The sequence below is a fragment of the Oryzias latipes genome, chromosome 8 (genome assembly GCF_002234675.1).
Source record: "Oryzias latipes chromosome 8, ASM223467v1".
Classification (NCBI taxonomy): Eukaryota; Metazoa; Chordata; class Actinopteri; order Beloniformes; family Adrianichthyidae; genus Oryzias; species Oryzias latipes.
This window is the reverse complement of record NC_019866.2, coordinates 8,330,475-8,353,792: the sequence shown is the minus strand read 5'-3', so window position 1 is coordinate 8,353,792 and position 23,318 is coordinate 8,330,475. Positions and strand designations below refer to the sequence as shown.

Below are 23,318 nucleotides of genomic sequence, written 5' to 3'. Positions count from 1 at the left end.
TTATGTTTACCTTACTCCAAGTTCTACTTTAACACTTTTTGACTAACATTTATTCTCTGTTTTCCAGTGGGGCTTACAATTTCATTTTGTCCTCCAGATTCATGCTTTATTAGGTAACATGACTTTTTTTGTTGCTGTTGACTATTAACTAGATGTACTTCTGAGTGCTGAGGGAGTTTACTAAATGAGACTGTGGATTACCTTTAAAGACATTAAAATTAACTTCTTAAGACCTGGTGTCCACACTTTTGTGGGTAATATTACCACAATAATTAATTCTGCTTAATTGGGGCCCTAAGACTACATATTTTAAGGATTGGCTCAAATATTAGCTCCGTCTTCAGAGGTTACAGCAAAACACACATACATTTTTCTTTTTCTTTAAAAGCCTGTTCTTTGCTTTTCAGTTGTAGTTTTTATCAGTGAGCCCAACGAATTAATGAAAAGCAGAGGGTTTGGACTTTTTTTTTTAAACCAGCTTCCAGCATTTTCTGAATTGGGATTTTTTTATTGATTTTTTTTTTTTTTTTTTGCTAATTAAAAAAATCAGATTTGAATCTGCTTTTTGCTTACAACGATTTGCTTCGTGTGAGATCTAAATAAAGCAGGATTGTGATAGGGAAAGTCTTTTGTTGGATTTTTTTTTTTTTTTGCATGCATATTTAATGAAAGTCATCTGGTATGCCTTTTGCTCCTCTGTGACCATGTCCTTTCTTCTGTTTGAAAGTGCCAGCATGGAGGCACCACCTTTTGGGGACATTTGGGAGAATGCTTTCAGCTGACTCCAAGGAAAAGGTGGACTTTCAGGAAATTCTTACTGACACCACCTCCCCAGTGAGGCTCATCTCCTGCTAAAGTAGAGCCTGCTGCACATCAAGCTCTGCAGCTGTGGGCAGAACATTAGCAAAGCACGACTCCCCACTTTCTATGGTCCTGCAGACTCACATTTAACCATCATTACTTTTCAGAATGAGTCCCCTTGTGTAAATCAACTTCCTAAAATTTTGTCAGTCCAGAAGCTGTCTTCTAGTAATAATCTGCCAGAACTACCACTTATTTCACTGACAGCTTTGCTCCTGTGAGAATTCACACTGCTGGCAGAGGAAAAGGAGGTTAACAGTGCATCCACACATCTTCCTGTTTATTTCATTTTTTAGCATCTTTTCTGCCGGAGGGTCACCAGTGGCAACAAGCAGAGCAACCCAGATGTCCCATTTTCTGCCCTTCTTTGGAAATCTGAAGGCTCTTCAAGGCTGAAGCTCGATGATGAATCCAGCAAACATCCTCACTGAGAAAAGATACGTGAGCGAGCACAGCTGTAAGAATCCTGAATCCTCACTCTTTTCTCAGGAGCTTCAGGCATTGGAAAACTGGAAGAATTATCAGGTGATTTTATTTTCTAGAGGTAATTCAGGAAATGAACAGGAAGGTGTGGACAAAACCTTGCTGCAGAAGGTCAAAAAGAAGAAATTAATGGATAACATTGCCCAACAATTCTCATTCAGTTTCTTTTGAATGAAACACAATTTAATACACTCCTAGTCTGGTAAAAGTGTACCTATAGATGATTCATGAATCATTTTTGGAAAGACTGTAAATAAATGCAAGTCAGGCAGGTTTGCATGATTGTATTCATTTATTAAAATATATGTGAGAGAGGCATAAGGTCCAATTTCCATAAGGACGAATTTACATTAAAATGATATTACTTTATCATGTTTCTTACTTAATGAAAAATATTATATTTTCTCAATTATAATGAAGTAAAATGACCACATACACTATTGACGAACTTTGTTGTCCAAATATTTGAACTTATCTAACATCAAAGAACAACAGTGTTTTAAGTTGTATTTAATTAATGTGGAATGAGGCGTTTAAGGCACAAGAAATGCTTTTAACAAACAAATGACAATTTCACAGGTGATTATTTCATCAAAAAGCACATTTTTGACCTGGAGAGATCTGAATCACTTCAGACTGAACCAGGTCAGGTTCTGATGGCCAAGAGGACAAGCAAGAAATCCTCAGAGGGCAATAAGAAAAGCCTGAAATCCTCAAACAGTGTCACCAAACTCAGTTTGAGGTCAAAGTTTTTGATTTTTGATTCAGGAAAGTAATTAAACAGAGGACATTCAAGGGCACCAATGACTTTGACCAAGATGGCACAGCTTGACCATGTTTTTGATTTATAATGAAGGATAAATTCCAGGGATTTTGACAGTTTTGCTTCTGTCTGAACTTCCTGAAATGTAAAATTCCCATTTCTTTTTATGTTAAATTGATTTAATCAAAGGAAATTCCAGCTGTGAGAGGATATGAAACTGATGCTTGAGTTTAAGCTTTTAAATCTACACGCTTCTTTGGAAATAGACAAAATAATTTCCTCTAAGTTTAACAAACAATAAACTATTGAATTTATCTTTTGTGTTCTTTTTTAATACAATAAAAAGACACATAAAACAAGATCAACCTTTAGCTTTAAAGCAACTCCTGTCCTGAAATTGATCAAACTAACAGTATCATTGATGTTTTGGGCTTTATTACGTAAAGGTGGGGAGACAGCAGACACTTTTGTTAACTACGTGCAGAATGATAAACAGTGCAAGGCTTTGACTTGTTTAAAAATAGCAGTGGAAACAATAATAGGGACACCTTTAATGCTGACACGCACTTCAGACGCACAAAGATGAGACAAACAAGAGACTGAAAAGAAAGGAAAAAGTCTTGCAAACAGAGTAATAGTTTTAACTTTTGCTTGTTGTAAAATCACACACAAGGAGCTGGATTTTGAATTCCACAAAATTAAGTTTCATAAATCAAATGACCGATTTGCTGTGTTGTCTTTTGGCGAAGGAAATGCGCATTGCGAGCTCATGGAGCAAATCATAATGGATGAGCGCATAAAAGGAACAACCACCCATCCACCGCGGAGAGAGGGAGAGAGGAAGGAGGAGAGGGAGAGCGCGCTGAGATGAAGCAAATGTTTGTCGTCGAACTCCTGCAAATATGAGGACAAGGAGATGATGGCCCGAATAGAGAAGGAAAACGGCATCTCCTCAAATATCAAATTGTCTTTTGGACCATCTTGACTGAAGCTGCGGGGAGCCAGGAGTAAAAGAATCTTTATCATTTTTCATTTTATTTTTTTGTATTTTTAGGGGGTGGGGAAATATCAGATTTGTTCAAGAGCGATAATTGAATTTCACATCTCATTAGAAGGATTGGATCGATCATCTCCATGGAGGGATTACTGGAGATCTGTGCGCCATGGGTGCGCACAGAGATGCAGTAGTTCTGCATGAGCCGTGATGGACTGAGGAGTTTCATGGAAACTGCTTGGAGGTTTCATCTTAACTGGGAGACATAAGGACAGCAATAATACCCCGCAGAGAGGAGCCAGCGCCAGAGAGGTTTTTTTCTCTCTCGCATGTTTGCAAAAAGTGGCTAATAAAAAGCAATAAATTCTCCTAGAACAAATACTGTCGTCTGCTTGTGCGCCATGGGCGATGAGGCGTCAAACTTCAGGAGAAGCAGCAGGACTGGTGCCTTTTTACCCAAACCCCGGACTGCTGAGGATCACGGTAGAGCGTAGATTCTGGGATGGAACAATAATGAGATTAATGATTTTCTGAAAACTTGTCAGGCTATCACTGTGACAGTTTTTGATGCTATTCAGAGAGCAGTTGGTCACTTTGATTTGTTCTCTTTGAGACCAAGTGGCAGACAGGGACATGAAACCATTTTTTGTTTTTAAAAGAAACGAATACAGCCATATTATTTGATCGGAGTTAAAAAGGAATCTTAACTTTTTTTGGGCACAATGATGGAACCACCACCATGTTCGAAGAAAAGTCTTTCCCTGTCGCTCCCGGTTCCCCGGGAAGGACAAGCGACTCTAAAACCTCCACAGCATCTTTGGAGACAACCCCGGACCCCGATCAAAATCAAACACCGGGGGTACTCAGACACCGACCGGCACCACCACCGGCACATGGAGCGCTCTGACGCCATGGATACGAGCGACCGACCGGGACTGAAAAAGTCTCGAATGTCCTGGCCGTCCTCCTTCCACGGGACCACCAACACATCCATCGGAAACTGTGTCGGGAATAAACGGTAGGCGACAGAGCCAATGCGCATTCCAAACATCCCAATAATAGCCGATGACAGCCCACGAGGCGTACGCGTAAACGGGGGTGGGGTGGAGGCATTTTAATGAGTGCGAATTAACGCAGTGCGCCTTAAGGGTTAACTGATATGTTGAGCTTTCTATCGGGAGGCGGGACGCGTGGGTTTGTCGGTGCGTTATGCGTCTTTGGATAGACTGTATTATGTGTGAGGAGCGCGAAGCAGCCCACCCACTCAAAACGCAGAAGCAGCATCTGCAAATAACAGTTTTAAGAGCGTCCACAGGTTAGACTACATATGGTCAATGAGTAACACGCGCTCCAGTTCTTTTAATGGCACTTAAGGTCCGGTGGGTGCATGCGCTCATGTGTGCAAGGCACTGGCACAACGCGCGCTCTGGGCTTTCATTGGGGGGGGGGGGGGGGGGGGGGGGGGGGGAATTTGGAGTCTAAAAACTACCTGGGTCTTATTGACCTCTGATCCCATACGTGGGTTGCAGGTAAATAAATAGAGTGTTTTTTTAAACGATGCAGCTTTTGCTGGACCTGTGTCACACAGAACGTTTCAGACAGCGTCTAATAAGCTAACAGGGTTGCCCTCTGATCCGATGTGACAGTAAAATATTCATTGCATGAGAGAAAAAGGGAGGGAAGACATCGTCCAACACTGCGGAATTATGTTACATTTTAGATCTGCAACCAAACAAAACTATCAGTTTTCAAGTCAAACTGCAGGAGGTAGGGTAACCAGGCAGATCAGATTCAAGTCCTTTCATGAAGGATGGCTCCCCACTCAACCTTTTTTTTTACATTAATTTTTTCAACCAGGGTGCAACTAGGTGCCATTTTTTTCTAAACTTGTCAGTGAAGGGAAGCAGGTAGTTTTCCTTATCCAAGACTGTACAGCCTGTTCAGCACGAGTTACAGTGAGGCTTGCAGCTGATGTGACTCATTCTTTCTGTGTCTGTGGATATTGTCTGACGAAGAGATGGTCAAGGCCTTCTCTGTGTTTTCTTTCATGTGCAACATCTTACAGTCCACGTCTAATGAATCTGAAATCCCCAACATGTTCAGCTAAATGAAAGATGTAGTTTACATGATGAACTCCTGCTGACTCCTATGATGCCGTCTTAACCAGCAGCAACTCCCAATAGGGAGACTTTTGCACAAATTCCATGGAAACATGATTGGTCTTTAGAAAACAAACATCTATTCGTTTTCGTGTCTTTTTTAACAGTAACAGGTAACGTCCGAGGGGTTTTCTGTCTAATTTGCATTTTAGACTCCAGGTCACAGGTTGAGATAAGGCCAAGTTTTCGTGCATTGCACGCTTTTTCCATTCTGTGGGTGGTTAAAGAAATAGATAATTTGATTCCAACAAGCTCAGTTCTGAGGGCAGACTAAGCCGGCTCCAGCTGTGTGTGAGTGAACCTCAGCACAGCGGTGAAGAGATGTGTGTGATCTGTGGTTGTTTTTGCACCATGCTGGTCCAGAAGACAGGTGCGTGCAGGAACTGCTGGATAAACATTGTGTGGCAAGATTAGTTGCCTAAATGCATTTACACACTGTATGTGTGTGTGTGGGGGTGTGTGTGTGCGTGTGTGGGGGGGTGTGTGTGTGTGTAAAAGTAGGGGTGTAGATGAGGGGAAGCCTGGACTTTAACCTGTGCGGTTCACAGTATGTCCTGTTTTTTTTATTTTAATATCAGTGGGGGGTCAGGCTTTTGTTTTGCTGTTATTATTTTTCCTCTCACATTTTACTGTAATTTCCACCTCATTGCTTATTTCCAGCTTTGAGGAGATGCCTCATTTCTGCTCGTATTTCAACAAGCTTCATGAACATCTGTGTTGATGCAGCAGCTCTGTACTTTTAGCTCAAGGCAAACTTGCAATGATTCTGGTCCGTGAAGGGCAGCCCATTGCGTTTTTCACTGGAAATGTGTTTGTTTCACTGCAGTGCAGGAAAATGATTCTCCTTTTCAAGCTGACAGTTTTGAGCAAACATTATAAATAATCTCTTCTTGAGTTTGTTGTTTTGTTTAACTTTTTCAATTACCTATACGAAGCCCATTGAGACAACTGTTGTGGTGAATTTGAGCTATACAAATAAAATTGAATTGAATTGAATTCTTTAAAAAAATATGGATTTAGGAAATTCCTGCTTTGTATAATAAAGAATTTTACAGATCAAATGCATTCGGTTGGGTAGACTGAGTACATTTGGAGAGGAATGGGAAAAATAATTGGTCTTTGATCGGTGGAGAACTGACTGACCCAGAGCACGGCCCTCATGTCATCCAAACACATGATGGGTCAGTCACTGAGAAGTTGAAGACCCTATTTAAAAGTTCAAAAGATCAATCATCCAGAGAGTTGATGGAAAAATAGCTTCAGACAGGGTTCAAAGAGAAACACACTCAGCTGTGTGGCTGCAGCTGAAACCCTTACAAGCAAATTACTTCCAGAGTCAAGAATTTAGTCATATATGTCCTGTTTTCAGAAGAATTGCTGTCTGCAGCTGTTTTCACTTGTCTATTTTTATGCCTATATTATATCCTGCAAAATGGCAGTCTTGGTGGCAATCAACAACCCCCATGGGTGTCATTCTGCCTCCTCCTCTCATCCCTGATGTCTTTTGTTCAACTGTCATGTCACTGCTTTTGTCAAAGGACATTAATATGAGCGTATCAGTCATCAGGTCCCATGCCCAATGCACCCTGGGAAGTTTAATCACCGACATGAACCACTGACATTGAAGAATAAGCAGATCTTCCCACAAATCTGTTGCTATGGTTACTTGTTTTGTGCTTTTGTAGAATTTACCCCCCCTACCCGAAAAAAGGCCAAGCTAGCATGGACTACTTTATGGGTTTAAATGTTAAGTGTGTCAGTATGGAGCAGATCCTGCTGGAAAGACGTCATGACTCCTGTGCCTGTGACGGTGAAAAGAAATGGAATATTTTTGCACCTTTTGCTGAAGAAGTGTTGCCTTCAGATAGTTCAACAACAGCAGACACCTGCTTTCTCCCTGTTCAGTCATCTGCAACCACTTCACACGAAAGCCCCGCTCGCCTTCGCACGACCACTTAATGCATTCTCAGACATTTTTCCCCTACAAGCTGGAGATCCAGGGCAGATTTCTAAGCTGGAGACGCTCCTTTTTTCATTATTACTGATACCCTGCCACAACAAAGAGCTTTTGCTCATGATGGTTGTGTTTTCAACTAATTACTAAATAAACTGTATTTTCATAGTGATGATATGTCTACATTTCAAAAAAACTGTCCCGTACCTTCCAAGGTATCCAGGAATATTCCCAATTAAAGTGTTTGGAGCTCTAAGTAATGGACCTCTTATCTCATTTGTATGGTGGAGCCATCTGTTTAAGCTACAGATTGCGCTCCTCTGTGGAAACATCACTCTTCCTCTTTACTCTAAGCGCTAATTAGTATCTGGAGGCATCTCGTGTACTGGAACGCTGCTCGCTGTTGGCTGGCTCGGATAGTTCCCAGGAAGCTCAGGTAAAATCTCACCATGCTTTTTTAGTGATGTGTCCAGCAGGTGAGTGCTGGAGGGCAGTGAACGCAGCGCTCATCTGAGGTGTGTTTCATCTCCTCCAAACACTTCATCTGACTCCAGGCTCCAATAATTAGCCAGATTGCTGCTATAACCACATTTTTGCATATTCCTCTTGCTTGAAAGGAAAACTGTGGCAGCTTTGTTTTGGAATTAAATTCACACCAAATCCACCTAAAAAAAGATAGGCTGGCCATTCTGTTTTTTTGCGCTTTAACACATTATAGGATGGGCAGAGATCCCAGCAAAAGGAAACCAAGTGAGCAGCAACACCCTGCACAGCAACGCAAATTACTCCCTACAGTTCTATGTTTGATGCAGCTTGACTGCTTTCATTCGGTCTCAAGCATCCCCCAGTCTTTTTTCTGATCATGCTCATATTCATAGAATCACCTTTATTGAACTTTCTGCCACAGTTTATTATGAATCTGTTGCTTCTGATGCAAAATGCTGGGCATTATCGCGTCATATTGTTTGCATTGGCCTTTTGTCCATTCAAATGAGTGTCTTTGATTGCTGCCTGTCTCTTTTTGATCCTCTCCTGGGCGTGCCTCTTTTCACCCCGGTGAAAATGGGAAGTATTGATTCCATCTCTATTTCCGTTCTCGCCTTTGTCTCGCTGTTGTGTGGCCCATCTCGCTGTTTCCCAGCAGCTTCCAAGATTCTCTCTGATAGCCTTGTTCTTGCTTACAGCGGCAATGAGCACACTATTGTGAATCTATCATTTTATCCGACTCGCCCTCTCTCATCCATTGTCATCTTTGGCGCCCTGTAGAGTCTCTTCCCCCTGGAGGCAAAATCTGAATCTCAAGCATTCACACTCCAGCAGAGCACTAAACCGCCAACCTTTGACCTCATATGAAATTGTTTTTCTTCAAGCTCCAAACAAGTCTGTAAAAACTTCTGCAACATAAGAAGAAAAAAAGACGTCCTCACATGGCAGGACAACCGTTGTTGTTGAGTTTAAATAGCTCCAAGCATTTAAAAGAGGGTTGTTTGAAGAGAAAAATGTTGGTTGGGAGATCAAAAACCACCACCTCTTAAAAGAAAAAAAAACATCTTTTGAATTTCAAATCACCTTACATTTATGATTTCCCGTGGCGCAGAACGTAAAGCTCTTTAACAGCAGTGTTGGTAATTTATTCCACAGGCCCGTGGCTGCTGTGAGTGGCTGACAGGGAAAATCTTTTGAGTGCAATCAAACTGCCCACTTCAAATCGAGAAGGCCTTCATCGCTGAGAGTTGGGTTTGGACTTAGATGTCAACTGTGTGCAGCGCTTGATTTTTTTTTTTTTTATGAAAGTCGAGAGAGAACTCATTGGTGAGGTTCACTTTTGCTGCAGGTCAGGACACAGCTGTGATGTTGAGGCACACAGTGAAAAAGAAAGGGCAAAGCCCTCCGAAACAGTGCTTCAGGTTTTCTTTATGTGGATCTCCTGAATGACTGAGACTGACAAGCCTCTGTCAGCCGTGTGAGTAAGGAGGAACAAACGGCGCTCACCTGTCGAGCACGGCACTGTCAGACTGTTGTGGGGTAACAGACTCCAAGCAAAAAACAAAAAAACGATTGAAGGCTTGTACCTGGAGACCACATTCTGTGCTGGAAGACTGCTTGCTTATTCCACTGTCTGCTGATTCCAGTGTCTCATCTAAGGTCTCGCTGTCTGTGGTCAGTTTTCCTGCCCAAAAAATAGCTGGCCCAGAGTCATTTTTTACAGGAAGAAAGTCCTGTTTGGAGTACGAGGACAGATGGCGTTATTAATATTCTACCACGTCGCTGACGTGAGCCATGGACCAGTCCCAAACCTTTGGTGAGATCTTCAACATTTCACTATTTTTATTGTCAGAGTGGGCAGGAAATGAAGGATGAGATCGTTTTTCTGCTTTCCTGATCTGATTCAGCATAATAAAAGGGATGTTGCTTCAACTCAACTGGAAAAAATGCTTATCCAGAAATGTCAAAATAAAGGCTGCCAGGATGTTTCTCTATGAATCTGATGATGTCTGAATTTAGCAGCAAAAAAAGATAAAGATCTGCCAGAACTCAGTTATGGTGATAGATTTTTTGAAACGTGGAAAAAAATCTTTGAAAATGTTGTATAGTTTATAAGGTTTAGTTATTTCCTGTATTTCATAGTTCTTTGCTCATAGAAATGAAAAAAAACAAACAAACATTTTAGAGCTTCTCAAGTCTATGATTTGCCATCAAACCTTTCTTTTTGTTTTTTTTCTATTTATTTCAGGCACCTGAGGGCACGCTGACATTTCACGTCCGTGCCAATAGAGGTCGGCCAAATTGATTTCTGCATCTTCAGTGTTTGTTGCTCATAGAAGATTAACTGAAAGGTTGTGGCCGCTTTAGAATACCCATGATATGTGATCATTAGAAGACTGCAGATTTATACTACATATATATAAATGCATTGGTATAGTATTAATGAAAGATTAATGAAGATGATCAGTGCTGAACGTTTTTTTTAAACATTAGAATTTTTGAAATAAACAAAAATCTAAAAAGAAGCAATGTGGTAACAGCAGAACAAAAGTGATAATGCTCATGCAGAGAATTGATATATTTTTCTGTGCTGCCATAATAAATCATCAATTAATAACAACACATTTTTACATTTTATTTCTCTTTGAAAGGAGTTTGGGGACATTGTTACGATTTGGATCAATAAGCTACATCGACATTTATTTTATTAACCTTTCGTTTCACATGCAGTGGTATTGGCTCAGCCTCGACTCCTTAGCGTCTCATGCACGTCCAGGTCTCAGTTGCAGGTCTTTGCAAGAATATTTCTACAAAGTGAATAGCTTAAATCTATTATTTATTTCTTTTCTGCTCAGTAACCCTCCTTTCCTTTTGCAGAGGAACAATTCATTAATATAGTCATGTTTATTTGTTTTTTTTAAGTTGTGATGAGTCCTTCAGAAATATTGGAAGGAATGAAAATGAAGCAAGTTTTTTAATCTGTTTTCCAAAAACGTCACTTTTCTATCAATACGTAGGCATTTATGTCTAATTAAAAGGGGATTTATGTATATGTGCCCACCTGGATCGACATTACAGTGTGTCTTAGAGCGCAGATAATAGCGGGCGTATGTTGTTGGTCACAGCCATTTCTCTTTGTCACCACGTATAAAGCACCTGCAACCTGTGCTGCTGCAACAAGATTTACATGAAGACCTGAGAATTTTTCATAATGCATGAAGCTGCTGATGATTTATAGCTGACTGGGGGCGCTTCAGGGCTTGCACGCACCATATTCCCCTGTGAGGAAGCCGCTGCTACAGGACCTGACCTCTCCTACGTCAAGTGTGAGCTTCATAACCCATCCAACCATGTCTTGTAGGCCATGTTCATGTTCACACATTAAGGAGCCACTCTCAAGCTGAGAAAAAAGGAGAGCTTAAGGGTTCAGGGTGGTATTTTTGTGTGATGCTTCTTTCAAGTTTGAGTTTTTGACATTTCGGAGATCACTTGTTTAAGGTTAAGAGCCGCCCTTCAGTGGCATTCTTCATTACAGAGTTAACCTTAACTGGATGGATTTTCCAAAAGATGCTGATGAAAAATGTATCCCCCCCCCCTCCAGCTAAGGCAATGTAATTACAGTAGGAGCGGAATGGCCTTAGGCTTTTCTGTTTGTGCAATTTAGAGATTTAAGAGCTCCTTGTGTGTGCAAGGTTACCTAACAAAGATCTGAGTGTTCTCTTATTTTATCCAGAAGAGGAATACCTCCTTTGTTTTTATTTATTTATTGTTGATGTTTGCCCCTAAAGAGCTATGATGTCCCTGAGCAAGTCTACCTAATCCTTCATATGCTCACAGCAGCATGGTCCAAGGTCAAAGACAGGAGGTGAGCTGAACTTGATGACAGCCTCAGAGAATTCTTAGCTTAATTACAGCGGAGGGCTTTAATTGCGCTGTAAATGCTGCTAGCTTAAACAGGTTAAACCAAGGCAGAATCTACAGAGTGTAAAGTTGACGCAAAAGGCGAGGAACAGAACCTGAAAGTGTGCATGTGAGCAGAGCTCGGGCAAAGAGGGCTTTTGTCTTCAGGGATGAGCGACAATTGCGTATTTTGTCGGATCAAATTTGAAGCCCTGTCTGCTGCTGGTCGTGTCCTTTGCCACTCATGGCCTCAGTTGTGCACATCACTGATGCTGCTGTGTCCATAAATGCCAGCCTTCCTTTTTCTCAGGCTGCTATAAATAGGAAGAGAGAAGCCTGGGGCTCTTGGAGTAATGAGATTAAACCAAACCAGCTTCAGCTCACACTGTTTTATTGAGCTTCGTTTCAGTTTCTGTTCCATATTTCAATATATATAGCATGATATTGAGAATGGTTGCTGCTACGGCTAGGCTGAACCCATGGAGGAGCATTCGGTTGAGCATCAGTATGCGGTGTGTGTTTGTGCACAAGAAAATGTGCAAATGGGAACGGTATCACAAGTGAGCGATAATGTGAAAGACTTGTGTGAGTATGTGTGTAATGTCCTCATTTTGGATCCTGCAGGGCATGGCACGTCTCCTATGGAAGCATTCATCATGATGGTAAAGAGTTTGTCACCATTACTCCGTACTGTCGTGACGCCTCAGCCGCTGACTCAAAATTAAATCTTCTCTTTGCTTTATGACTTCTTCAGAATCTCCCCTGTTTGATGCTGGAGGAACAATAGTTCATGAGGTGTGTGCGTGGCTTTTGTTCAATCCTGATCTGTGACAGGCAGAGAGCTACCCTGGCACAGTTACCGTGCATTCTGTGTGCGAGCATGTGTTTGTGTGGATGCATTTGTGAGACGGACAGCGTCTAGGAACATGCAGAGTGGGAGACATGCATTCTGTTTGGACATACTGTGGATTCTCACAGCCCATATTTCCCAGCTCTGGTGTTTTTTTGTTTTTTTTTCTTAATATTACCACAGCACTCAGGGTCCATTAACCAATCACAATTTCTTCCTCTATTCTCTTTTCATTAGTAAAGAGGCATTTGGCTCCACAGGTTCACTGGCTTTTCTGCTAATAAACATACTGCGTTTCACTTATCGGCGTTCAACATTGTTACGCTGCATTTCCATCAAATAAAAGGACGCACAAATTGTAGATGGACTGAGAGTTGGCAGGAGTCAATCAATGCTTCTCTGCATTCAGAACACAGATAAACACAATAACACACACGACTGCAAACATCCGTCTCTGACAGCGTTCAATTTCCTCTGGGTTTTCAAGAGCAGTGTGAAGGCAGCAGCCGTTCCAGCCGGTGCTGCTGAGATTTAAAGACCACAGCGTAAAGTGGACACGACTGTTGTTCAGGTCTCGGCACTGTACTGTGACAGATTAAAGGCAAACAGATAGTGAGCGCTCGAGCCACAGTGGTGAGGAGCTGGGGGAAAATGGAGTGCAAACAGTTTGTATCAGGGGGGAGACTTGTCTGAATTCACAGTGCCCATGAACAAATCTAAAGGTAAAAGGACAGACAAGATGGCAGCAAACAGCATAACATGGAAGTGACAGACTAATTGACTCATCAGACGACGCATACAGCGAGGCAATGACCCTGAGGCGCTTTTGCCACAAATAGCCCCCCACTGCTAAGCTTTTCTCCCTCATGATATCTCACTGTTAGCTTGAATCAACATATTCATTTTCTTGTTGAGGTCTCAATAACACAAATTTCCTGAGTTTTCCCGTCTACTTTTATAGTTATTAGTGTAGTTGCAGAGTAAAGTTTCTTTTTATTTCATTTTCTTTTTCTAAATTCTGTTATTTGTATATTATGCCCTTCTCAGCCTAAATCAAAAAACCCGTGTGATTGTCTAGGACAGTTTCTTCAGAGTGGCAGAAACTCATTTGCAGAAGAGTAAGCTTGCTCCCATTTCCCATCATCCATCTCTTTACATTCTCTTCCGCTAGCTTACAGCCCCTCACAACCTTGACATAACAACACCAGTGCAACAAAAATGCCAAGCAATATTGGAGCCAACCAGCCGTTTGGTTCTGAGCCAGATGTCAGCTAAAATGAGAAAACAAAAGTCTACGTGGATGTATAGAGCAGAGCAGGGAGCTTGTGGCCCTAGTGTAGCATCTATGTCACTACAGACTGTTTCCAACAAAAAATGTTTTGTTGGTTCTTATTCACAAAGATTTGACTAAGGAAATACTCAGAAAAGCAACGTTAAGGTCATTTTTCTTTATACATGTCGTCTATCATTAGAAAAATGCCACAAGAACATATTGAAAACTCCCAAACCACAATTTTTATTTCATTAAAGGTCTGTGAAGTGCTTTCGATAAAACAGAAATGTTGCTTTGCATCTCTTAGTGGTTTGGATTTGAAATGATTTTTCAAAGCATATGGTATTTGCATTGTACATTTTTTTTAAACGTTGTCTAAAACTGAACTCTCCAGAGAACAAATCCTTCAAAGTTTTGTTTGACATTTCCTGCAGCACGTTCACACAGAAACTTTTTGCCTTCACTATAAACTCTCCTGTGAACTGAAATAAGCTTTTTCTACACGAGTGACCACAGAGCAGACTTGAACTGAAAACAGAGTTAAACGACTGTTCTTGGAGCCTGCGCCACTTTCAAAGTGGAAAAGTTCTTGTTGAGAACCTGAATTTGTCATTTTAAAATCAGCAAGTTTTCATGGTGAAAATAGGAGATATTAAAGACCCACTCCAATAATATTTTCATCTATTTTAAAAGCATTTCCAGTGGTCTTTTAAATATGATTATGCTGCTAATTTTAAAAAGCCTGTGTTGTTTTCAGTACATAGTTTCTGGAGAGCAACAGGATTTCATTAGAAAATCTGCCAGTTTTCTGGTTTCCATTAAAAAAACAAAACAAAAAAAAACAACTTTTGGAAACAAAAGCATTTTACAGAAAAAAAAACACAAGAAGAAAATAGAAAAGGTGGGTATTATGGGACATCGCTGATTAGATGATGACGTTTGTTGATCATTTCAAGTAAAAGTTATTGGGCATGAAGCGATTCTGGATATGCTCCGTGCTAATTATAATACTTTTATTAGTATACAGAAACTGAAAACTCAAACATCAAAAATCAAACATCAACATCCAGTCAATAATGTCACAGAATACCTATAGTTAAAGGTTTCTTATTGTGTTTCGTTTTTTAACATTTTGTCTTGACTTCTGTAAATCACATTTGTTTTCTGAAACGTTTAGTTTTTTTAGCATTTGTTTTGCTTTTTTAATTGTCTTTGCATGTGATCTTTAATATGTTTTTGCATTGAGTGATTTGTTTGTGGGATTTGTACTTCAGGGCCACCGTAGAAATCACGTTGCTTTGCAACAAAGTTCACCCTCAGAGACTTTCCCTAACAAATCCACACCGGTTTAAGATTTCAGAACAACCATTCAGGATGATAAAGGAGCATTTTCCTTCTTGTCAAAACAACAAAATGGAACTTCAAACATCTCCTGGAGAAGTCTCCTGAACACAAGCTTTAATAGGAATCCCACTTGAGGTTCAGTCAATGAAATCTGTTTAGCTGTTGCACAAAGTGTCTCAGTCTTTTCCTGTTCTCAGCAGTAAAGTCAGCAAAAACGTCTCACTTGTCTTACCTCAAGCCTACTCCATCTCTCCACAATGCACGGCCAATCTCAAGTAGTGAATCTAAAAACAGGGTGCATTGTGACATTCATGTTTAATTCAAAGCAGTGGTGAGCAGGGTAACGGAGATGCTGGCGTGCCTTTAGATTGTTAATGTTGTAATTGAAGAGAAACGGATGAAATTACTCTAACATCTGTGGCAAACTAATGGTGACCTGATCCAAAGGATTCCCTCAGGCAGATTTGGTGTCACGACGTTTTCCAGCTCAAGGTTCGGGATGTTTGGTTAAAATGTCTTTTTAAAGCTGCACACAACCTTCCCAGGATCTAACTGGGAACAGACAACGCTTTAATGAACAAAGTGATGGATTCATCAGCATGAGAGCTCAATAATTTCTGCAGGTTGGCTGAGAACACTGAGAAATGTTAACAGTTAACATGCCTGCACACCGGCATCAAACGCTCATCTCTGTGAGAATCGCTCTGGAAAAGGCAGTAAAAGAAGAGTTTTCTTTTGACTGTTTTAGAAAAACGCGCTGTTGCTTTTAGCTCTCCCACAGGGCGGAAATACGAAGGACAATGTGCAAAACAAAGAAGCGGGAAGCCTTTCATTGATGTGCTCACTTTTTGTTCAGCAACACCACAAATGCATTAAAGTCTAACTCAGAGCAACAAGCGAAATGGAACGTTTCACAGCCTTCAAATCCACCATCAGTGCTTTCCTCCTCTGCTGCATTTTCTGGTTTGTTGGTTTGTTTGCTTGTTTTTTGCCAAAGATTAAGCTAGCCATTTTTATTTATTGGGACTAAAATATATGTCAGTAGGATGCAAAGATGCAGATAGATAGATAGATAGATAGATAGATAGATAGATAGATAGATAGATAGATAGATAGATAGATAGATAGATAGATAGATAGATAGATAGATAGATAGATAGATAGATAGATAGATAGATAGATAGATAGATAGATAGATAGATAGATAGATAGATAGATAGATAGATAGATAGATAGATAGATAGATAGATAGATAGATAGATGAAAAGATGGAGAAAATGATAGCGAGATGGCGGGGAGAAACAGGGCCACAGTGACATAAAGGTAGAACTGGATGACTCATACTCCTCTCTTTTTCTTCTTTTCTTCATCTCTCTCCCGTCTGGATGAAATAAAAGAGGCCCAGCAGCCCCAGCCTGCAGAGAGGGAGTTACGGGTGATGTGTTAAAAATACTACCTCTTGTGTTGAACTGAAGGAGGCGGGCAAGAAGGGGTTTTATACATTTTGGTTGTACAAAAAAAAAAAAAAATTAAGACAGGGCTTTCAACACCTTTGAGACCATTTTTTTCTTCTTTTGGTGCTCTGTCTTTATAATCACTTCTGCACCACAGTTTGCTCTAATTGGGATTTTCAAGAGGAGCCCTCCACTTTTTGGGGATCCTTTCAATTAAAAGGGTGTTCATTATACCAAATTCCTGCAACGCACAGCTTTAATCCGTGGAACCTCACTGTTTCTCCCCATTAGACCCCCTCTGTTTGACTTTTCTCTCTGAGAAACTCCATTAAGCATAAAAAGCAAATCAATATCACACCATCGCTCCTGCTGCTTTGGACTGCTTATTCTCCTGTCAAGGAGTTTGTCTCTAAGCTCCTCATTGAAAGTGACTGGCAGCAGACTATATGGGACACCAGCTGAACACATCTCTCCATCTGTCATCTCTCAAAATGGTTCTCTAAATCAGTTGATCCATCTGTTTAGTCCCAGTTTCCACAACAGCAATGGAGAGGAGAAGTAGAGTGCAGCTCCTGTAAAACAATCCTACAAGGTGCTCCAGCTGAACGCTGCTCATTACAGAAACACTGGTTTATAAAAAGAGCAGGAGCTGAAGAGTCACGACTCAATAATGCTTACTTTTTACATTCAGGAACCTCTGGAATGGAAAAGAGCAATTTCCATATAGGAAAGTATGGATCTGCATGAAGGAAGAACGATAAAGAGCACAGATAAAAGTGTTTCTGCCTGGTGCCAGTTTTACATAACTCACCTGTAATGAATCTGTTTGCAAGCAGCCAGAGTGAGAAAAGAGACAGAATAAGAAAAAACACAAACAGAGGAGGAATCTATGAATAAAAAACAGAAAGGGAGAGCCGGAGTAGAACAAGAAAATAACAATTCTGTCAAGACGCTGACCCCATTGCCCCCACTATAATGTATGCTGGAGACAACAGCAAAACAAAAAAAGCAAAAAAAAAACTGTGCAAGGACTGACATTTATTTAAGCAGCGACTTTCAGCTTTAAGAGTATTTGAAGAAGACTCAAACATCCTTGAACTGCAAATCCTTCAATTTTCTAGGACACTTTAGGAGCATTGTAATCTCAAAAAAACAAGATAAGATGATGTAGGGAGGATTTTGATGTCTTGCCTGTTGGAACTCAGTCAAACAGAGCATGTGTTATGCTTGGTAATAGCAGACTGAAGGCAAGGAGGTCGCACGACAAGCTAAGAAGTGGGGATGGCTCCAGTGCAGGCTTGACTGAGGACATTTTCCCCGGTAAATAAGCTTGAATAACTTTCCATGCACTTTATTACAGAGATCCTTTGAGTGAGAATGCAGCAGTGTATGCATTTATACTTTCATTATATTCTAAGAACTAAGATTGATCAGCTGTGTGTGCGGTAGGTCACAAAATGAACACAGCTGAAGGCTGAAGGTGACGCAGGAGGTGACAGAACATGTTGGTTTTCACCTGAAGAAGCCTTCTGAGAGCTTCCAGGAACTCCAGGTTTGGCTGATGTGAAGTGACGGACGCCTCTGGTGGGTTTTGAGGAATATGGGCTCCTGCTCTCAGAGCAGAAAAGCCCAATTTCCTCGGATGAATGACAACAGAGTGATAAGAGCCACCTGCAATCCTGCTGGAATTTATTTTGTACAGTGCATTAATAGATTAAAAGGGCTGGATGGGACTGGCTCTCACAATTTAGAGAGCCTGTTGCAGTGCAGAATGAAGGCTGATTACCATGGATGGTGTCAGCCGTACAATAAATCCCTTTTCTGTGGCATTTGTCAGGTGTTTGATAGAAGCTGATCCCTCTGGCGTCTTGCTGAAAGGCATGTGTTCTGCGTTCTCACAGGCTGCGCTCCGCTCTGCATTTGGCCAAGCAAAGGTGGGTGGGTTATCCTGTGGGCAGGATAATCTGCTGTAATCTTTGGTTCTGTGATCTGACCACAAACCAGCAGAGAGCTGTTCTTTTCTGGAGAGGACACGGATTGAGAGGACAGCTGGGGGGCACGCAGGGGGAACAGCAGCATATGGGGACAGGGCTGAGGGGAACCGGGGCCACGACACAAAATTCACCACCTCACATACATTCCAAAGGCAAATAATCACTCAATTTGTTTAAAATAAACATGTTATCTGCAGTGCGATGATTACAAACATGACAATCACTATATTAAATGTGTCATGTGTGTGTGTGTACTGTACATTTAAGTGGAAATACAGTTACTTTCCAAAATAATTTGAATATCATGTAAAAGTGTGTTCATTTCCATTCAAAAAACTTTTAAAGAATGTACTGTAGATTCAGACTCTACTGTTTTATTGATTACAAGTATTTGTTCATTTTTCTACATAAATTGGGATTCCAACTCATAAAACCCAAGACAGAGATTATGATCACATCAAATCAAAATAAAGTGTTTTTATAAACATTCATCTTTATTACTTCGTTAGTACTTTATTAGGTCCAGCTGGAAAATAAAATCTGCATCTCCATTCAGATCCTCAACAGAGGGAATCGTGATGTCCTCAAAAACATTTTGGAAGACTGTTGCAGTCATTTTGGATAGAAGAAAGCAGAGTTTACCAACTGCAGCCCAAATCATGACTGAGTGTGGAGATTTCACACTTGAACCTCAGCGTCTTCCTCCATCCTTGGACCTTGATACCCAAATGAAAGGCACACTTTCATAAAAAGAATTAAAAAAAGGGTCTTGGACCACTGGTTTACAGTCCAGCCCTTCCTCGGCCCAGTTGAGACGTTTTTCCTCCATTTAGAAGAGTCTTGACCCGAGGAACCGGACAGTTGTAGTCCATCTTCCCCGAATGTGTCTGAATGTGGTGGTTTTTGATGCTGTTCCTGCACCTCTTTCTACTCTTTCTGAATGTCTGCCAGGTACGTGAATCTTGCCCTTTTGATAATCCGCTGAAGCCTACGTTTGTCTCGCTTGAGCATCTTCTCCTGCCACATTTTGCCCTTCCATTAAACTTTCTGTAGAACTGCTCGGACACAGCGCTCTGTGAACAGTCAGCCTCCGTATGTGGCTTACCCATATTTGGAGGGGATCAATGATTGTCTTCTGGCTAATTGTCAAGTCTGAAGTTTTCCCATATTGAATCCAACTGAACCAATTTAATGACATCTGTGGAAGACCGACATCCTTGAGTTTAGTAGATGATTGGTTGGTGAAACTCAGTTTAAAACATTCATGTCCTGCAACATTTGGGCAGATTTCTCCACAGTATTCGAATTTTTTGAAACTCTGCTTTTGTGGGTTTTATGAGCTGGAACAACGGGCTCTATATCTATAAATCTATTTTCTATTAAAATTTCATTTTTTGAATGCAATTTTGGAAAGGAATGCACTTTTACATGATATTCTAATTTTTGGAAAAAGTCTGTATGTTTATTTGTGATTAGGAGCAATTATAATGTCAAGATGACGATTTTCCTTGATTTTTTCTTCTCATCTATTTTTTTAATTAATATATTAAACTGATTTGATATATGTCTTTATAATTTTAAAGCATTTTTGTTTTGTTTTTGATTGCTGAAAATTGTCTAAAATAAACCATTCAATCAATTACTGCTTCTCCAACATCAGCCATTCAATACTGGCATTTCTGTGGGAAACATGCTTTGCTCCAGCAGCTTATAAAGTGGTGGAGAGGATGGTAGGGGATGGAGTGGATATGAATTTTCATCAGGATTTGTTTTCTTTTCATTTTTATCTGAGAAATATCTGTGACTCATCGAAAACTGAAGCTTTTTCCTAAACTGGATATAGAAAGGCTTTCTGGAGGATTTAACAAGCGCACAAAGCATGCTGGGAGGTATGATAATAGGATGATTCTGATATCACGCAGTTTCAATAATTTAATGAGCTTTGAGTAGCCAGGTCAAAAATAAAATAAAAGGGCTTTAATTTATAGCCATGAATTGAAAAAGTGGTGGTGACAGATTTATAGACCCTAATGAATTTGTAGGTTTTATAGATGAGCTGTTGATAATCTCATCTTTTATTTACAGTTTCCTCTGTGCACTTTTGTCCTTGTCTCTGTGGATCTTAGTGCATCGCTTTTCCTCTCTGTAATGCTTGGGTGGCCAGATGCCCTCTCTTTCCTCATGTGGCGTGAAGCCAACTTTTCCCCTCAGACGATCCTTGTTCATCCTACTGTAAATATCAACTTTAGCATGTAAGCGGGCATGTGTGCGCTTATAACTCACAGAGAGCAAGCTGAGGCAAGTGGAGATGGCCCGGCTTCTCTGGACATGTTCTCCAAGACGTGTCATTTATTGGCGTGCAGCCTCAATAAAATGAGCCGACTTAAAGTGTTTCACATTAAAAAAAAAACAACTCAATGTGAGTGATAAAAGTGCAGAAAAATCGAAAGCCGCTGCAGCTGTGATTATGTGTGCCTATAAAAGTGGCACACTTTCCCAATTTGCGAGTCCTCCCCTCTGCTACCCATCAACTGCCCTCACTGCCACCCCCACACTGGTAGCAATCAGCCAGGTGCTAAATGCCCGGGTGAGGCACAGCTCATGGGTGGGTGGGGGCTGAAATTGCACGTGGAAATAAGCATCCCTGGTAGCTTGGCAGAGTAGGAAGCGGGGGCAGTAAATAACTGTCATTCTCCGCTGAGGCTTTAAGAGCAGGGAGAGTCTGTTTGTGTCGTGGGGTAACTGAGGGAGATGGACTCGGGCAGGTTAATCATTAACTTAGTGAGCTGGGAAAAAAAATGAAGAAGAAGAAAAGGCCGGGCTGGGATTGAGAGTTCACTTTTTGAGAAGTAGCTTAAACATATGACGGTTTGTTCATCCCCTCAGAAGGAGCTGATTAACTGCAGCACTCAGTGAGATGGAGAGAAGGGAGAGCTGACACCCACCAGGCTGCTGGGAAAACGCTGATCCGGCAGCAGCCTAAACCAGCCAGGGGCTTCCTCATGATGGCTGTTAATGAATAATCAATGGCAAGTAAGGGTCAGTGTAGGGGATGTATGTAAATCTCCCCTACACTCTTATATGGGCTTAATGGTTTAATTAAACTAATCGCTGTATTGACTCAGGGCTCCAAAGCCCTTTGAAGCCTGCTGTATTAATGACATGGAATCAAGCTCCCCTCTTTTGTTGCAGAAATGTATTCAGAGCGGAGACTAAATGAAGCGCTGCTGCAGCACAGACCAATTTTCCCCATTTGCTCTACATGCAAGGACTTTGTTTGAGAGGATGCACTGTGGTAATTCAATAATCAAACTCCATAATACCTGAGCAGAACATGCCTCTATCAAAACACAATTCATTGCGATGTCCCTGAATTACTAAACAAAAAAACAAAACTACATTTTCCACACCAGTGACCATGGAGTCAGTCGTGCAAAACAAGTCACATTAGCCCTTATCATACGGCTGCTTCTGGTGTGCGTCAGCGATGCAGTTCAGGTAGCATGGCAACATGAGGGGCAGCTGCTTTAATGTACTACTCTCCATCCTGACAGAAACGGTTTGTTATCTTTGGCAGAAAGGAGTCACTCTGTCGGCACAAATCCTGTCCTCCGTGAAACCTCTGATCATCGCGTCGTCCACGGCGATGCACACCTAAGATTCTGCTCTCCCAGGGAGAAACCAGGAGGCCTGCCCTCAGCCCCGCACTGATCTGTGTGACTGCACATGCGTCAAATTTGGCTTTTTGGGTTGTTTAGGGAAAAGCAAAAGCCTCTGCATTTGTGCAAAACCTGGGTGTGTGTGTGTTTTGGTGTGTGTCTGCACATATAGGGGTGTGCATGAGTCATTTCGGGAGATTTCACCAGCTATTATTGAGCAGGGACTCTGTATTTATAAAAGATAGAATAATTGCCTTTTCATCAGCTCTCCAGAGATTACAATGGTAACTGTCAAGTGAATCAGAATTCTTGACATTTTCCCAAAATGGGTCTTTGAAACAGACCTTTTCATGAGTGACTTTCCAAGACAAGCTCCGCCATCCATCCCCAGCATTTCGTCGGGAAACTATAGTAACTCCCTTCCAGGGGGAGATGGGGGGGAAAAAAAAGACGGAGTCAGAAGAAAGAGGAAACTACTGACTCGGATTGGAGAAACAGCTTGACAAGAGATCCTATCTTTGTGTTTTTCGTTGTGCTCAGGCTTTAAGCAGCCTGCTGGAAATTCGTTCAGCAGTTTCTCCTTTTATTTAATATATCTTTATTTTTTTGCTGGCTACAATGGTATGAATAAAATCTACAGGAAAAATGAAATACTTCTCCTTTTTGTGTCAATCTTGTTTATTTACAGTGGGTACAGGCATGCACGTCTGAAAATGCACGCATAATTAAAGATTTCTCATCTGTATTCCAAATGTGGGCAAGAAAAAAAAAGTCTGGATGAAATAAGATGGCAGGAAATGGAAAAATGTATTCACTTGGGAATAAACAATACAGGAAAATGTGAAGCTTCAAAGGTAAACTAACTTAGAAGCCAACTTTGTTTTAAATATTATTGATAGGGAGTATCAAAAAATGATGTCATATCTGTTGTTAATAACAATATATTTAGGATTACTGTGAAAAACCCCAGAAAACATTCAATCTACTTCAATAAAAATTGGATTGGATTGAATTTTGTTGTTTTTAATGTGTTGATATGGTATTTTTCTCATGATGGAGGTCATATGTACAGAAAATTCAGCATGAAATTGCTTTTCTCTGAATTTCTTTGCTTAAATCATTGTGAATCAGGAGCAGATAGGAA

General features: G+C 40.9%; 1 protein-coding gene and 1 long non-coding RNA gene across 2 annotated transcripts in view; one reads left to right on the top strand and one right to left on the bottom strand.

The window, feature by feature from the left end:
* Window positions 1–643: 643 nt before the first annotated feature.
* LOC111947746 lies at window positions 644–3,972 on the bottom strand. The gene is made up of 2 exons (XR_002873674.1): window positions 3,810–3,972; window positions 644–3,598 (listed from the first exon to the last, which is right to left on the bottom strand). It is a non-coding gene; the product is annotated as an uncharacterized LOC111947746 (long non-coding RNA).
* The window catches only part of LOC101159995 (cAMP-specific 3',5'-cyclic phosphodiesterase 4C), a 36,004-nt gene continuing 16,645 nt past the window's right edge, over window positions 3,960–23,318 (top strand). Inside the window, exon 1 of the mRNA XM_023957475.1 lies at window positions 3,960–4,119. Coding sequence (XP_023813243.1) covers window positions 3,995–4,119 — 125 coding nt within the window. The 5' untranslated portion in view covers window positions 3,960–3,994. The remainder of the gene's footprint in view (window positions 4,120–23,318) is intronic.